The sequence below is a fragment of the Nannospalax galili genome, unplaced genomic scaffold (genome assembly GCF_000622305.1).
Source record: "Nannospalax galili isolate Female #2095 unplaced genomic scaffold, S.galili_v1.0 scaffold3698, whole genome shotgun sequence".
NCBI lineage: Eukaryota > Metazoa > Chordata > Mammalia > Rodentia > Spalacidae > Nannospalax > Nannospalax galili.
In genome coordinates this window covers 59,299-77,136 of record NW_008340304.1, presented here as the reverse complement: position 1 = coordinate 77,136, position 17,838 = coordinate 59,299, and the positions used below count along the sequence as shown (strand labels likewise).

Here is a 17,838-nt window from a genome sequence, read left to right as displayed (position 1 = left end):
CTTAAGGCAAACGATTTATACACACTGAAGAGAAATGAAAGTACAAATGTTTTTTGTTGTTTTTAGATGTTCTGGCCCAAATTCAGTAGATTCTCTGGCAGTTTCTTAAGAAATAACCTCTATAGACATGGGAGAAGCTGTAGATTAGAAAACAAAACTGGGGCTCCTGTGAGAGCATGTCACAGCCAGGGGAAGGTCACAGCTACTGGAGAATGTTCAACACTGACAGGGAAGTCGAGCAACTGTAGAGAAGCCTGGACTTTGAATACAGCATGTAGTGATACGTAGGCATGAAGCAGAGCAAGCTGCTCAGGGTGGCTCCTGTCCTTACCGAGGTCAACACAAGCAGCATGCTAATTACTTTGATTTTCTTTCCTGTATACTCTGCCGTGTCCCCAGTTCATCTCAGTCAGAAAAGACAGTGAGCCCATATGGCTTTCCTTCTGATCTCTTAAGTTGCTGTTTTCTTATAAAAGCTGGGTAAACACTCTCATTTAACAGTCTTTCCTAGTAGTTATTTGTTGCTGAGCACTTCTGCATGCCAGGCATGGAGCTAGATTCTAGGACATGGGGAGTCTCTGCCCTCAAGCAGCAGCCTGACCTCCAGTGGATCCCAATGCATGAACTAGACATGGAAACTGGGAGCAGCTCAGCCTGGCAGTGGGGTCTAGCATGAAGGTTGGCGATTTGGTGTTGATGGAGATCAGTAGAAAAGGCAGTTAACAGAAGTCAGGCTTTGAAGAGCCTTGAAAGCAGCAACAACTCAGGAATGGAGACGCATCAGAGGAGAGATGGAGTCATTGGGACAGCAGAGAGGGGAGATAGGTTTGAGATGGGATAGGAAGGCAGCAGGAGGGAGCTACAGTGCACACTAGAACACTAGCTTGGAGAAACAAGTTATCCACACAGCTGAGAAGGAAAACGGCTGCATGGAAACATTCAGCACTGCCAGCACAGACCCACCCTCTTCTCGGGTTCTACTATGATGGCGTGTTTATCCTCTTCAGACACAAGAACACAGGTGGAGAAGGACGACTTCAACATGTTGGTGACCAGGTCGTTGGAGAGGACATCCAGCTTCTTCACTTGATCCCCTGTCACATTGGTTGAGCCAGCGATGCCATAGCTGGTGGGGGAGGGAGCCACAGAAAATAAGCTAGGGTTACCAGAACCCCACCGAGAGCAAGCATGGATGGATCTAAGAGGAAGAAACCTGACACAACTGGTTTGGGAGAGACGGATGGGGAAGGGCAGTCACACCTGGATGGGGCTCGAAGAGAGGAGAAAGTGCACTGATCAGAAGGCCCAACACCTGCCCTGAAATGCTGCGTGGCCCTGTGTCAGATCCATGTGCCACAATCTTGTTTTCAAAACAGTTTTTCTTTTCCTAGCCACACTCCCCTAGGAAATGTCCATTTCAATAATATCAATAGTGTGCTGACCTATTTTTATATGGTGAGTTTATTACTGTTACCTGTGCTTTCTACAGAACAAGTGGGAGATGTTTATGTAGTTATTTATTTTGTGCAAGAACCACATATGTGAGTTGAAAATAAACAAGAAAGCCTGGGTTGGAGTGAGCCTGGTGTGTGGGCTAACCCAGGGATTCAGCCGCTTCATAACTGAAAAGATCCTAAAACAAAAGGAGCAATTACTAGTCTCTCTCTTCATTTTATGTAGGAGGAAGCTCTGATTCCAACACCTATGGACTTCAAACCACACAGGCGGGGTGAGTGGACGGCAGTGAGACGCTGGTCTAATTCCCAGCCTGGACTGCTCCCATGGTCCTCACTCCTCTGGGAGGAGCCCAGAGTTCATACTTTCTTTTTAAGGGATCTACCTGTAAGTCAGTAAATGTAGAATTCCCAGAATCCAAGGGCCTCATCTAACATGTAGCCTGACTTGTTCAAATGCAGGAGAGATGGGTGGCCATTGATCCAGGTTTAACAGACACAGGAAGGAGGCAGAGAACAAAGAGAAAGTGGGCCAAGATGCAGACACACAGCTGGCAGTGGGTTAGGGCACAGCAGCACCCTGGGGAAACCTCTGCAGTGTTTGCCTGGTTGTCACAGCTTCAGTGATTCCTGAGCTGTGATTCCTTCCGCTCTCTGGTTTCCTTTTAGATGGAGTTTGGTACAGCCGAGACTGGCCTTGAATTCTCTACAGAACAGAGAATGACCTTGAAATACACCACCACACCAGTTCATGAGGCGCTAGGGATGGAACCCAGGGCTTTGTGCATGCTACGTAAGCACGCTGCCAACTGAGTTACAGCCACAGCCCCTTGCTTTGATTCTTGAAAACACATTTTTTCCCAAACCTAACTTGTTTGTATTTTATCTAGCTGGGCAAAGCACAGCCTAGTCTAGAAACACCCAGACTCAAAGGCCTGATCTGTCTATTTATCAGCCACTGTCACTGCCTCCCTTCCAGCCTGCTAAACAGTGGCTGGTCCTCCAGCCCTCTCCACCTCTCCTCCTCTACCTTACCACTCCTACTTCACTGAGAAAATCAAGGCAGTCCAGACTTGCAGCTGTTGCATCTCTGGCTTTGCTTCTCTTTCCACATCATCTCTGTTTGAACTCAACTGTCAAGCCAACGTTGGTGGAAGAGGGTAGCTAGTGGCTTGACAGGGACGACCATCCTCAGTGCTTCTCCCTCACTGGCCTCACTAGTGACAGTTTTCCTCCCTCTGATTTGAGATTGCCACCATCACAGTCCTGTTGATTCAGAAGGGGAGTGGCTCTGACAAGGGAGGACAGGAGCACAGTGAGCACCCCCCCATACATGCCCCTACTCCCATGTAGACCTCAGTTCTGTAAGCCTCCTCCCTTCCTGGGAGTGTCCCAGAAGGAATGGTATCTCCTCTGTGGGGCCGATAGGGGATTACATAAGGAAATGCACACAAAGGGCTTGGCACAGCCCTGGGCACAACCCTGAGCACCTCGGAGATACAGACTGATGGGGACAGATCTGGGGAGCCCAAGAAGCTGGGACACGGGACCTGAGAGCCCCAGGCAGAGGGATGGAACACATCTGACAGGCATGCTGTGATCCTGTATGTCATATCTGTATGGAAGTACCTGAGGCATACCGAACTCTTAATGAAAGAGACAGAAGGTACAAACAGCACAGCACCAGCTTTGACAAGGGCCCTTCTGTCTGTAAGGTGGATGATACCCCAGTGGCTGAAGTGCCTGGGAGAAAGAGCAATCACAGGAGAAACAAGAAGCCGGCATAAGAGGGAGGGGTCAGTCTTGCCACCTCCCACTGGGCCCTGACTCTTAAAGGTCCTACCATTTCTCAACACCAACACCACACTGGAGGCTAGGCTCCCAGGGCTTGATACCTTGAGAGTCACACCATAACAAACCATAGCTCGTGAGAAGTAAAGACCTCCTTCTCAGAGGCCTTATCCCAGTTCCTTTTACTCAGATGCTTCCTAGAGGCCTGCCAGAGCATTTTTATAATCCACAAATACTTACTGGGGACCTGCTGTGCTGGGGTTGCTGTGCTGAACAGGACAGACAGGCCCTGCCCAAGGGGAGCTTAACATTGCAGTGAAGGGGAGAGAAGCAAACAGGTGTTTCCAAATGAAAGAGAGAATGTCAGAGTGAGGAGTGCCCCTCTCTGAAACAAAGCGGAAGATGGCAGGATGGGGCGTTAACTTAGATGGTCAGGAAGCTCTTTGTGTCAAGGAAGATCTCAGCCTTCACACTACATGGCATTTTGAACGGTTTTCAGAAGAAAGAGGTTATGTAAAATCCCCAAAGTCCAAATCAGTCAACAAGGATCACAAAGCAGAGCTCCATGTGACAAAGAAAACATTCAGTTTATTTTTCATGTTCTTCCAAATGCAAGGAGCTGAGTGCTGTAATACACATTTATATAAGTATCTTTTTTAAACCTGAGGTCTTTTCCCCATGGCTCTGCACATGACAGACTGCTACACTCATGAACTCACAGCAGCTGTGGCTGTCTGCACAGGTCCTGCACAAGATCAACCCAGTCAGCATTCTAGCATGCAGTGATAAGAGTTTTTAAGCCCCCACCCCTAACTGAGACGCTATGGACAGCTGATGGCTTTGGGGAAGGAAAGTGCGTTTTCTTTAAGGGTATGGCTCCTGGTAAGTCAACCGTGCTCTAGAGAATGGCCCCACCCCCAGGAGAATATGGACAGCACAAATTAGGGTCAATGGGTTATTAAATAATTTCTTAGAGGACATGAAGTTGGGGGGTGGCAGGGAAGGAGGGACAGATCTGTGAGGAGTTAAAAGGAGGAGTTTTTATGAATATAATAAAAATACATTGTATAAAATTCTCAAAGAACTAATAAAAAATATTTTTTTAAAGCTCTAGATAGGCTGACTAGATCTCAGTGGATGAATTTGCACTGAGGGATGTCTGGGGACACTAACTTGACATGATAGGCCTTAACACAAATAACAGAATGTATGAATTCCAAGTGGGGGGCACGGGAGGGGGCCAATAGGGAAGAAGGTATATAGATGATTAAGATGTTCTGTATGAAATACACAAAAATTTAATGAAAAGCTTTTTTAAAAAAAGAGAGAGGGAGCTCCTGGATCACTCAGCTGATTTTCCTGAGCTTTCGGTCTCAGCATTTGACCATACTGAAATGGCATGAGACCTCTCTCCTAGGTCTCGGGCTATGAGAGGTTACAGTGGTGTCAGAGGAGGTGACTTGTCAAACCAACATCAGTCCTCACTGTTCTCTGAGGTCTTGAGAGAGTTTTATCCTGGGGTCACACAGAGGCCAGCATGCAGAAAGCTGAGGGGCACAGAGGACTGTGCAGCCTGTCCATGGTGAGAGTCTTGTGGGCTAGATAATACTCCAGAGGGTCCAGCAATATGGGGCCCCACCCCATGCCCTGCACTGAAGCATCCTCATCTACCCATCCTCATCTACCACCTGTGGCAAAGAACCAGTCACCTCTGTCCTGCCGGTGGCAAAGAACCAGTCACCTCTGTCCTGCCTTGAGGACTCCCATCCACCTTCTTGTGGTGGCCACTGGGTGACATTGCTTCTCTATCTTTCTTAGGAACTCCTCTCTGCCCCCAATGAGGGCCTTCCCTTATTCTAGAAGGAAAGAGCACTTCCAGCACCCTTCAAACTCAAAGGTCATTCACTGTGTAACTTCTCTAGGACATGAGGGGTGAGGGCTTCCTCCAGTAAGCCCTGATGTTAGGAAACCCTACAAGGAAGCACAGGAAGTGGCTTGAAGGTACACGCCAGGCTCAGGAGAGTGACCTTCCAGCTGGCAGGCGATAATGCCGCCATGGTGGTAGGAGCGATGTCTGGGTTCTGTCATGGCTGGGCATCCATTGACTCACATCCCAATCCTTGAAGCTAGTTAGGCCTCACATTTCTCTCTAGAGTACTATGTTATCCTGGTCAGTGATGTGATGGCTGACAGACAGTCTCTCAGCACACTCCTCAGGGGGAGACTCAGAAGTGCTACAGGAAGTCTCTGAGGAACAAGAAGTCTGTAAGAAGCCAGAGCATTTGTAGGTTTGACAGAGAAAAATATTACTTCAAAAATAGACTCAAGTGGGCCAGCAGGTAAAGACACTTGCCGCTAAGCCTGACAATCTGAATTTGATTCCCCAGGACTCGCACGCTGGAAGGAGAGAACCAATCCATGCAAGCTGTCCTCTGACCTCTACACATACACCATGGCATACTCTCTAGCATACATGTACATACACTTAATTAATCAATTAAAAATAGGAAGGAAGTAAAGAACTGAAAAGTACATTGTATGAACTACTTGCTCATAGTTGTAGCCAAATACCTGAAAGAAACTTAAGAAACGTGCGATTTCTTAGTTCACAGTTTCAGAGGGTTCAGTTCATGGGATGCTTGGCCCCATGAACTTGGGCAGCACATCCTAGCAGCAGGAATGATTGTCAGAGGAGGTTTTTTACTTCATGTCAAACAGGAAGCAGAGAGCAGGAGACCACCAGCACTTTTCCCCTTTCATTCCACACAGACATTCCACACAGCCCTATGGGATGGTACCACCCGCATTCAAAGTGAGTCTGGAAATTCCCTCACAGACATACTTAGAAATGTACCTCATCAGTCTCCAAGATGATTCTAAATCTAGTCAGGTTGACAATGAAGATTAACCACCACACATACAGAGTTTATTTTCTCCACACATTTCCAGACCCTCCCCACACCACTCCTTAGAAACCATCAGTCTCTGTAGGCCTGAGAGATAGATGAGCAAGGGCCTTCACTACATATTCCATGGAGAGTGGTATAACCTACCAACAGAAACAACAGCATGTGTGGCTCATGCTGATAAAGAACCCCACGGCCCCTGCTTGACCCACCAAACCAGGGCTTAGAGAAAGAATCAGCTGTGTTCTCCAGCTAAAGCTTCAGGCAGACTTCAAGACAACCTGGTAGGCCCAGAGTCCTCTCTGGTGTGTAGGAAGCTCCTTCAGCAGCAGTTTCCACTAGGAGGGAATGACAGCACCAGCTAATCCTGATGAGATAGAGCCTCTCACACACCTCTGAGCTCCCTTTGGTTCTCTGGGACCAGAACAAAGCGGCAAATGAAGTTTCAGAGCTACAGAGAAAACATCACAGCATCCAGACCACAGAAAGCTACTGAGCCTTGCAGCCAGTGAGAGACAGGTGAGCACAAAGAAAGAGGACAGCAAGGACCTCTGCAGGGTGATGCCTCTAGGCTCAGGGCCCTCCCCAGCCCCCAGCAGAAGAGAAGGCAGTAGCATTTGGTCATACAAAGCCAAGGCTCAACCTGCCTGGGAAGCTTGTCCTAATGGGAGTGACCACAGACAGGAAAAGCAACATCCCAAGCTTTTCTCCAGCTCTTTTGTTGGGCATCAAAGGAGAAATGTCAGAGCACGATGGATAAAAGGATAAGGGTTTGAGGGCTCCCTGGAAGCAGTGGGCAGAAAACGAAAGGGTGGGGTACCTGCCTGGGCCTGAGAGCCACTGACCACTAATGTGGGCAATGGAATTTAAATGTCCTACCCAACGTAGGAGGAAGCACAGCCAAGCTGCCTGGCACCAGGACTCAGAACCCCAAACCAGGGATGTCAAGCTTATGACAACTGCTTCCAGATAAGTGTAGCTGACAGCTGGTGTTTGAAAATTTAAAACGAGGGCTGGGGGTATACTCTGTGTTAGAATGCTTGCCAAGCATATGGAAGGCCCTGAGTTCAATTCCCAGTACATCCAGAAAAAAAAAAAAAAAACACGAAAAACTTCAAACATCTTGGAGATGCTTTCAAATTGTACTGTTTGAGAAGACCCAGAGTATTTGCTCTCCATATATCAAAGTTAGAGTCACACGCTGGGCATGTTGGCACATGCCTTTAATCCCAGCAGTTGGGAGGCAGAGCCAGGTGGATCTCTGTGAGATCGAAGCCAGCCCAGCCTACATAGTGAGTTCCAGGCAGGCTGAGACTAGGGAGACCCTGTCAAAACCAAAACAAAACAACAACAAAAAAATCAGCATCATAATTTTCCTGAAATGAGAAAAGACAACAACCACCGTTAATGCAGTAATTAATATATTTTGAAATCTCTATGCTGTATCTTAATTTAAGTTTATAAAACAAATATGTAGTTACACATCATTTTTTAGGTCATTTTATTTAGTAAAAGATTGGAGGTTTTTTTTTTTTTTTGGTCTTTTTGAGACAGGATCTCCCTGTAGCCCCAGCTGACCCGGAACTCACTATGTAGACCAGGCTGGCCTTGAACTCACAGAGATCCGCCTGCCTCTGCCTCCCAAGTGCTGGGATTAAAGGCCTGTGCTGCCACATCTGGCAAGATTGAAGTTTTTTAATAGAAAAGGCAAAGCTGATTAGCATAGCAATACAAGCACCACCCCATGACTCTTGAATTGGGGGCAGCTTCTAGAAGCAGCTGGGAGGGAGGAACACCTCTCTCAAGTGCTGGCCTAGGAAATGAGAACTTGTTAGTTTATTTGGGTGGCTGGTATGGATCACCAAAGGTGAGGATGGTTGGTGACTTAAGGATCAGAGCCTGAGGTCCAAGACACCCAAGCTTCAGGAGTACCTCTCTGACACCAGGAATTTGCCCCTGTTTTCAGGACTGAGCAGCCAGCACCAGTGACCTCATGTGACTGGCCACCACATGGCATGCAAACAGGAGACGGTCTCTTCTCCCACTTCCCACAAGCATGGAAGTTTGACCATGGTGACACACTGTTTTCATGACCGTGGAGACAGCCCATTCTTTACAAGAGCCACTTGGAGGAAGAACACAGACTTGACCACCACCTCTGGAAATGCCAATCAAAACCCTGATATCAGAAGACATGGCCCAACTGATTTGTGTGAATAGGCCCAGCAGGTAGAATGCCTCTGGGCCCTGCACTTCATCTGCCGGGCCAGCCTGAAGACTATTCACTTCACACCTGCCTCTACCTGAGGATGTGGCAACCTGCTGTGTTTGGTTTCTAGTGAGACCTGAAGCTAAAGCCCAAAGTGCAAAGTCAATGCTGAGGTCACTCAGAAAGAACTGACCTGGCACGTAAAGGGCACATTTGAACTTGCTCTGAAACAAGAAAGAGTTTTCAGTTCTTGAGTCTAGAAAAAAGGAGTATTTCATTTACCTTGGAGCGCTTTAGCACCTGGAGCAAAGCCAAAAGCAGCAAGTGCTTAATAAGCACGTTATGGATGGATTGACTCGGAAAGTAATAAGATCCAAGAACTCCTGAACCCAATGGTATTGGTGATGCTTCCCTTCATAACTTCTGCCATCCAAGACTCCCTCCCCCACAAAGCCACTGTTCACGTGCATACCCCTTGATAAAAGTGTGCCTCCTGGACTGCTAAATGGGTTCAATGGGCAAAGGCACTTGGCTGCAAGCCTGATGACCTGAGTTCAGTTCCCAGGATACACACAGTGGAAGGAAAGAGCTAATGCCCACAAATTGTCCTCTGGCATCCATACATACACTGTGGCATGCATGCACCCACATCTACACAAAAGGAATAAATAAAGTGTAAAAAAATATTTAATGTGTGCTTCTTGCACAAACTTATACATGCAAGTGCAGCGGCCCTTCCCTCCTGCCAGTTCATCTGAAGACTGTAGGACCTAATGGTCAGTCTATAGGCAGGGACTCTATGAGGATTCAAATTCCAGTTCCACTACAAGCTAAGCAGCCTTGTGCAAATCGCTTTGCATTTCTGTCCTCTGTTTCTTTACCTGTAAAATGGGAATACAGAGTATCATCTTCATTAGGGTGGGTAATGAGTGGATGAGGGTAAAGGGCTTTAAACAGTACTGACTGCTCCTACCCCTAGTTCCTTCAGCATTACCACAACCATGCTGAGAAGCAAAGTGGGGTCCTGCGAAGAACTCAGTCACACAAAAACCTGGATTCAAATGTGATCTCTGTCAAGTTATCTAAACTCCCTGATCCACTGTTTCTGGCTAAGTGCATAGAATGTACTCAGGCAGAAACAGTCAGGGAGGATAATGTACCTGGTCCACATACACATCCTTTAGCATATCAAGCTCCCTAAACTGTCAGTCAAGGTTGATCTTAAAGATCTCCAGAGGCATTGGCTAAGCAAGTGTTGGTCGCTGGGTTATGGGAAAGACCAACTCTAAAATAATTTTGCAAGAAACTTCTAAGAAGGCAGCCAGCACATTACTGTCATCACAAGTAAATAGCAAGGAAAAAAAATTACCTCATGGGGGATATTAATTCCTTTGAGATGCCATGACATTTCACTTCAATTTTATTCAAATTAGCAGGCCCTTCAGTTCAAGTAGTTAGAATAGGGGAAAGTACTCTGTCAGGATGTAAGGCCCTTGACCTTCTCCGGTTTAAACTCCCAGAGACACAGACAATCTCTTTCTAGCGTTTGAGGACTAAAACTAACTTGAAGAAGTGGTTCAGAATATTTACTGTAGAACTCAAATTTTTACTGTAAACATCAATGGGATTTGAAAAAAATGTAAAACATTTTAATTCATAGGCCAGGAAATTCCTTAATGTGTGGGCTGATTTACTCAGTATTTTTAAATCCTTAGACATTTGTATTAAATATTAGCACTTTATGTAAAGTCCGCAGACGGTTTCTCAAATGGCAGAAGCTGTTTCATGGCCATGGGCTCTGTGTTCCATTGTTTAAATGCAGATTTATGATTTTCAAAGGAAACATGGCTGCCTTTAATAACTTTTCTTTTTTAAAATTTTTCTTGATTTTTAGTTCTAGCTGAGTTTTTTAAATTTTATATTCATAATTTTTTGTTTTGAGAATTTTATACATGAATACTGTAACTTTTTATCCTATCTTCCTCCAAATCCTTCTGTCCATCCACCCTCCAAACTTCATGTCTTTTTTTTTTTTTTGATAACTCACTACATCCAGTTAGAGTGTCCATATGTGCATGGGAGCATGGGAAACCCACAGTAGCCACATCTTCCAACAAGAATGACTCTCCCTCCCCCAGCAACTATCCACTGCCAGTAGCTCCACAGTAACAGGTGGGATCTGGAGATCATCTACTCCATCTACGCTGGGATTCGGGCTGGCCTGATTCTGTGCAGGTAATCACAGCTGCTGTGAGTCCATGATTGTGATAGCTATGCCATGTCTAGAAAACAGCATTTCACAGCACTCCTCCTTACCCTCCAGCTCCCACATTCTTTCTGCCTCCCTTTCCATAATGTTCCCTGAGCCTTGGTGGTGAGGAGGTTAATACAGAGGTCTGATTTAGAGTGAGGACTCAGACTCCTATTCTCAGCACTTTGACCGTTTTTACATCTCTTCACTGACTGTTGACCACTGTAAAAAGAAGCTTTTCTGACCAAGGTTGAGAGTAGTCTAGATCTATTTGTGTGCTAGGAGATGGGTGAACTCTTACTTATTTTATTTTTTATCTTTTTGAGACAGGGTCTCATGTAGCCTAGGCTTGCTGTGTAGCCCAGAATAGATTACAGGCATACACAACCATGCCTAGTTTATTCAGTGTTAGGGATTGAACTCAGGGCCTTGTGAATGCTAGGCAAGCACTCTAGAGACTGAGCTGCATCCCTAGCTCCCTTGAACAATAAAACTAGATAGGACTAGAGCCAGGACCTACCACATTTAGGGACAGGTTCTATGTGACTTTCTTCACTTTCTGACTGACTTAAAATGATTTTACTCCTTCCAGTGTCAACACAAGAGTTGTAAGCAGCAACACTCTTGACAGCATGAAGAAGAACCGTGCTGGTTTTCAAAATACCCAGCCAAGGGCAAAGGGAGGGCAATTACTGCTCAAGCCTTATCAGTAAAGTCCAAGATAACCCCACCTTGTTATTGACTGATACAGTGGTAAATGACCAACGAAACCATTCATCCAGTCAGGAACATCCAAGGGTTAGTTCAGAAATCATGAAAGAGATGTCAATTAAGTAGTCTTCAGGTAACAAATCCCAACCCTAGCTTGTGTTCACAAGGGCTGGAAATGGGCAGATAGCAGGACGTGGGGCAGGCTGTGCTTCTCCCATGGAAAGAGATTTGCAGTACACTCTTCAGTCATGCCCAGAAGACAATCCAAGAAGCAAAACAGGAATCTGACACAATTCCCAATGGCTTCATGTCATAAATTCTGCAAATGTGAAGACAAGCCTAAGTAGACATTAGCTGATGTGCACTTTCAAACTTAAAACTGAATTTATTATTTCCTTCTGTCAAATATGGGAGAGAATCTCATATATAAAAGCAACTTTTCTGGGGCACTGGGGAGATAGCTCAGTTGGTAAAGTGTTTGCCATACAAGCATGGGACCTGCATTCAATCCTCAGAACCCAGCTTTTTAAAAGCCAAGTGTGATAGCACACAACTGTAACCCCAATGCTGGGAAGATGGAGATAAGCAGATCCCAAGAGCTCACTGGCCAGCCAGTAATCAGGAAGCTTCAGGCCAATGAGAGAACTTATCTCAAAAAACAAGGTGGGTAGCTCTTGAGTAACAACAGCCTTGGCTTCCACATGTATGCATACAACATGTACATGTGCACCCCCCCACACACACATGCATATACATACACATGCACATATAACCACTCTGGGGTGCAGGATTATGTTAACAGGGGATGTTATAGCCTGATATGCATGTGGGTTGCTTCTAAATAGAATGAAAGCAAAACACAAAGAAAGCACTTTACAAAAAAATTCAAAATTCTTCAGGAAAGTAATGATGACATCAGTACATGATTAAAAAGTTCCTTGACCCTCACACAACTCTCTAAATTTGAAAAAGCAGCTGTCCCTATCTTACAAGTGGGGAAACTGAGGCTCACAGATGTTTTACCATCCACCAATCTCATCATAGAAATTACATAGCAGAGCCAGAAATTTAAACCTAGTTCCTCTCTCCGGAATGGGCTCTTCAGTGCTGTGTGTCTCTGGTCTGCTATATCCAGTCCTGATTTTCTTCTCCTCTTCCTCTTTCCTCGGGACAATGTGCCAAAATCCTGTGGCTTGAAAACAGATTGGCCATCAGACTACATGCTGGACATGTCCAACTGCATACCTCTATAGTAGCTCAAGCCCATGCTTCCAAAACTCCAGAATCATCTTTTTAGCTCTTCCCCGCCTCTGAAAGCCAGCTCCTGGGGAATTCTGCTTTTGCTTTTGCCTTGCTTGGTTTCTTGAGGGCATGGTTCCGCTCTCATCTGCTAGAACGGCTCTTTGAGAATGTCCCTTGTGACCCTTCAAATCCAGTCCACACTGGGACTTCACTCTGCCAGGTCCTTCCCCTGCCTACTGCACTGCTGTGGCTCTGGCCACACTTTCATTTTTCTACCAGTTTGTCAAGACTCCGATCCATGCTTTTAGCCTTCCCTTCCCCAGATCACTCATACCATGCCTCAACTCCAAAAACCTTTATTCTCCCTTCTACATAACCTTTCAAAAAATGCAAAATGGTCACCTTTGCCATTGGATGTACCCCCAATGTCACATCCACAAGTGGCCCAGCTCATGTACCCCATATTTTGGTCAAACTAAATGAGAAACTTTACCTGAAACGTTTCTACCTCAGGATCCTTTGTCCCGTGACCTCTTAGCCTGAGTCACTCCACAGCCGTCAGGCCCTGTGACCACTTTACCCTGCCCATTACAAATGCCCACCTGATGCCACACAATCCTTTGCACCTGAATCATAATCCTGACGCCTCCATGAAAGCACCTTTTATAACCTCTGTAATGCTTTATAACTAATTCTACACTGTCTTGTATTTTCCTACAGGGTAAACTCTCTATTGTTCCATCTCTTGGTTTCTTCTAGTACTTTAGATACAGTGGGTGTTTGCTACCAGTCTGTTAAATGAAATAAACTCAGTAAACTTTTCAGGTAGTGACTTGGAGTGTGTACGATACAGAGAAAGTCAACCCTTCATCAACTCCACAAAACCATGAAGATTAAGCTACAGGAAGACCACTTTTTGCCAAAGGAAGAACAGCAAAGAAGTAGGATTACATTTGACTTTGACATTTACCATGAGTTCTCCAGCTGGACTTACTTGTTCACATGAAGAACAGCAGGCTGGCTCCCCCTGCATGCTCCCTCTGCTGAGTGGGTGGAAGGGAGCAAAAGATAATAGATGAGGTTCCAAGGACACATTTGTTGAAAGGCAATGGTTTCTTGGGGTGTAATTCTTAAGGCACATTAAAATACAACAGCATGGTGGTACACACCTATAACACCAGCACATGGGAGGTAAAGGCAGGAGAAGCAAGAGTTCATAGAAAATTTCAGGTTAGCCTGGGCTACATGAGTCCTTGCCTCAAAATGTGGACAAATACTATATTATTTCATAGGAACAATGGAAATGACTACAGTGGCAACTATATATTGACTGAGACAGAGGGGAAGCATGCTCCATGCTCACACTCCTGATAATTCCCTTTAGATGGTATGCTGAGCTCCAGAAACCAATCCTGGTGAGGTTCATGCCGATCTGCAACCATCTCATCCTTCTGGCTACATGGTCTTCTAGGGCCGATCTGTAGTACTAATAAGCTCTTCGCAGTCACCCTGACTCTTCACACAACATATCAAAGCCCATAAGGAGCATAGTTTGGGAGCCTGGCTTGAGACTGTATCTGACTGATAGTGGCCTGACTACACGTCATACTGGAAACAGTCACACTCCTCCTTTCCCATAAGAGTCCTTAAGAGTCCAGCTTCCGGTCCTGCCCATCAGCTACCTATGCAATCAGGCATCAACACCTGCTGCAACACTGTAGTAACCAGAGTAGCAAAAACTTAAATATTCTCAAATTGTAGAAGAATTCCATAACTCATGCTACATCTGTGCCACAGTTTAAAAGAAGGTGGTAGATGTGTATTACACCCCCCTACAAAAGTTATTCATTATATAATGGGAATATAGAGCTAACAGTAGAAAAGTATGTTAGGTATGACCCCATTTTGTTTTCTAGCTACACAGGACTATGTAGATAGATATGTGTTCATTCAGAAGTTTATATGAGCATAAGGAAGTATGTGAGAAAATAGCAAGAAACTATTAATGGCTACCCCAGGGAACTGGCATAGTTTCACTTTGTCCTTTGCATCTTTTGAAAGGTTTGGTGTTTTTGTCAATGAGTGCAACTAAGGAGTCTAACAACAGCATTTTTAAAACTAGTGTCACAACCATCTAGTCTATTAATACACACCTCTTCTATGGCCAAAACTTGCACCATTTGCCCCCATCCCACCATCTGAGGTTATTTAAAAGGTAGGATACCTCAAGGCAGATGGTGAGTTTCTGAGTCTCTCTGGAGTTGTGACAAGTACTGATGTGTTTTTAAAATCATGTGAGAAATGTCAAGTTCTGTCTCTTACAAAGCTCCCTGCCCCTCAGAGAGTCAAAGCTGTGAGCTCTAAACTAAATCTGAAGTCAGACTGTTCCTGAGTGTGCTGACTGAAGTGAAGAATCCATAGGGCCAAGGACAAAACAGTGAAGCGATCACCTTTGACATACCTATTCTTAGCTTCCTCCTAGCAAGGCTTATCCTGGCTCTGAGAATCTGAGAATAAATGTGGGCATGTGCTTCTGTCTGAAGAATGATCTCAACCAAACCATACTGTGGAACCAGAACTTACCAGAAAAAAAGAAGCAGGCCACATTGTTGGGGTGGTTTTTTAAAAAATGTAGAAATGTACCAGATGTGGTGGTGTATGCCTTTATAACCCCAACACTTCAGAGGTAGAGGCAGGTGGATCTCTAAGAGTTCAAGGCCAGCCTGCTCTATAATGCAAGTTCCAGGCAAGTCAGAGCTATACAGTGAGACCCTGTCTCAAAAAAAAAAAAAAAAGATCCCCCCCTTCAAATGTAGCAAAGCATTTCAAGCCCGCTACAAACTTCACATATCTGTTGTGCATTATTTACAGGTTTGGGAAATACTAGGAAAACATACAGATAATCTGAGGTGTCTTTTCTGGCTTAGGAAATGATACAGTCCATCATGACAGGAGTGCATTAGGAGCAGGAAGTGACTATAAACACCAGATCTTCAGTCAGAAAGCAGAGAGGATGCTGGTGCTCTTCTTGCTTCCTCTTTTCTTTTTTTCTTATTGGGGGGGTTCTTTTTGAAACAGGGTCTCCCCAGGTGGCCTGAAACTTACTATATAGACCAGGCTGGACTTGAACTCACAGAGATCCGCCTGCCTCTGTCTCCCAGGTACTGTTGTGTGATTTCTAAAAAGCATCACATGGTATCCCTGAGATCCTATATCCCTTCACCTCAGTCTGAAGACCAGAGCATAAACATCACCCACCATAAGAGAACTTCCAGGAAAGGCAGAATCTCAGACTCCACCCCAGCCCCACTGAAGCAGAGTCTGCATTTTAACAAAATTCCCAAATGATTCCTGTGCAGAGGATGGAGATGTATTTCTTGGCTCCATCAAAGCATTCTACCTCTATGCTCTGAACATTTTACTAAGTGGGCGAGATCTGCACATACCCCATTAATGCAAATGGGGAGAGGTTTTGATGTTCCTAAGGTTTCTCTGAAATTGTCCCCAGAAGGAGGGAACCCCTAGGGTTCTGTGTGGACAGCTGCTATTTCTCTGGGCATTGACACTTCCAGACTGAGGGGGTGGTAGGATATTGCTAACAAGGCTTGTGTGGGTCAAAGAGATATCAGATCAGAAACTGAACTTGGGACCCCCATTCCAAAGGGAATGAAGGGGTCAAAAAGAAATGGAGAGGAAGGTGCCTGTGCTAGCATTTTCCTGTATGAGGCCAAGGTGGACGTCGCTTAATGGTAAGTCACCCACTTTCACCAGATTGCTGGGAGGAGCTGCAACCAGAGTTCTTAGGGCCAGGGGCGGCCCAGGGCAGGTGTGCACCTGTGAGACATGCCTCCAAATGGGCACCTCTACCCTCCAGAGAAAAGGGTAGCAGGGCCTGTGTGCAGCGGAGAGAGCTTCTGAAAAGACAAGGACCTCAGGTGTCAGATGGGCACATCACCAACTACCAGCAAAAGGCCCAGAGAGACAAATATCCCGGCCACCTGGCAGATCCCCAGGCTCTCAGACAGACAGGACGGACGCAGTCGGTGGCCCAAGACCTAACTCACAGCTGAGCGATGCCGGCCTTGCTGCACAGCAGAGGAGATGGCTTCGACCGCGGTGCAGAGCGAGTTCAGCAGCTGGGTCATCTTACATCACCAACTACCAGCAAAAGGCCCAGAGAGACAAATATCCCGGCCACCTGGCAGATCCCCAGGCTCTCAGACAGACAGGACGGACGCAGTCGGTGGCCCAAGACCTAACTCACAGCTGAGCGATGCCGGCCTTGCTGCACAGCAGAGGAGATGGCTTCGACCGCGGTGCAGAGCGAGTTCAGCAGCTGGGTCATCTTGCCCGTGCCACGAGCCTTCCTGCCCTCCTCCATGACGAAACGGGTCAGGGTGTTGATATTCGTGTCGAACGGCTCTTGGTCCGCCATGCTGGGGCCGAGCACAGGTGCGGGCGCAGGTGTTTGCAGGTGCAGCGCAGGTGCGGGCTGTAGGAGCTACAGGCGCTGCAGGTGCGGGAGGAGGATCGCAGCGGGAGGACACGCGGACCTACAGTCACAGACTGTCTGCGGAGGGGCCGCGCGACTGTCCGGGCTGAGTCCTAGGGGAGCCTATAGCCTCCAGGTCCCCGCCCCCTGCCCCCAGGCACACCTCTGTGTCCCCGCCTCCACCCAACTGCATTTCTCCTCCTTCCAATTCCAGTCACCCGCCCCTGAGCGCCACGCTGCCATATTTTCACTTAAAATATAAAACAAGGAACTCAGCAAATGGTGATTACCACAGAGACCCACAACTGGCCGGCGCAAAGAGTAAGAGACGACAGACTGAATACAACACCTATATCAAACCAGGGCTCAGAGACCATTGTGTAAAGATCTTAAGAACCTGAGGAGGTGGATGACCACAAGAAAAAGAGTTTTCCAGGCAGCTGGGCAACTATTCATATGACCTGGCAACATGCACATAGACCCATGTTAGTTCAAGCCAGACAAAATCCCAGCATAGCCATGGGAAAATAAGAAATCCCAACCCCATCAGAACTATTGGCAGCTGATGGCTCCTGGGAACAGGAGTCTGTGTCATTCAAGGCTGAAACTCCTGGTAGGTTGACCAGGTTCCATCAGATGGACCCACACTATATAAAATAGAGTATATGAGTAGGTGGGGGTAATAAGGGGGGGATGCAGATAGGAGACGGGCTCTAAATACAATCAGAATATGTAGTATGAAATTCTCAAAAAAGAATATATATATATATTCGGGAAAGTTA

The 17,838-nt window shown here is 46.2% G+C and overlaps 1 protein-coding gene across 2 annotated transcripts; it reads right to left on the bottom strand.

Annotated features, from left to right (window-relative positions):
* Nucleotides 1-813: 813 nt before the first annotated feature.
* On the bottom strand, nucleotides 814-17,173 carry LOC103735981 (fructose-1,6-bisphosphatase 1-like). 2 transcript variants are annotated; one of them, XR_003849873.1, is made up of 2 exons: nucleotides 16,629-16,714; nucleotides 814-1,126 (listed from the first exon to the last, which is right to left on the bottom strand). XR_003849873.1 is itself a non-coding variant. In XM_029564630.1 (2 exons), exons 1-2 carry the CDS (start codon nucleotides 16,997-16,999, stop codon nucleotides 1,004-1,006), a joined length of 294 nt encoding a protein of 97 aa, XP_029420490.1. In that variant the 5' UTR covers nucleotides 17,000-17,173; the 3' UTR covers nucleotides 846-1,003. The 2 variants fall into 2 exon arrangements, 1 of the variants encoding a protein (XP_029420490.1); XM_029564630.1 differs by lacking the exon at nucleotides 16,629-16,714 and adding an exon at nucleotides 16,829-17,173 and having other exon boundaries at nucleotides 846-1,126.
* Between the last annotated feature and the right edge of the window lie 665 nt (nucleotides 17,174-17,838).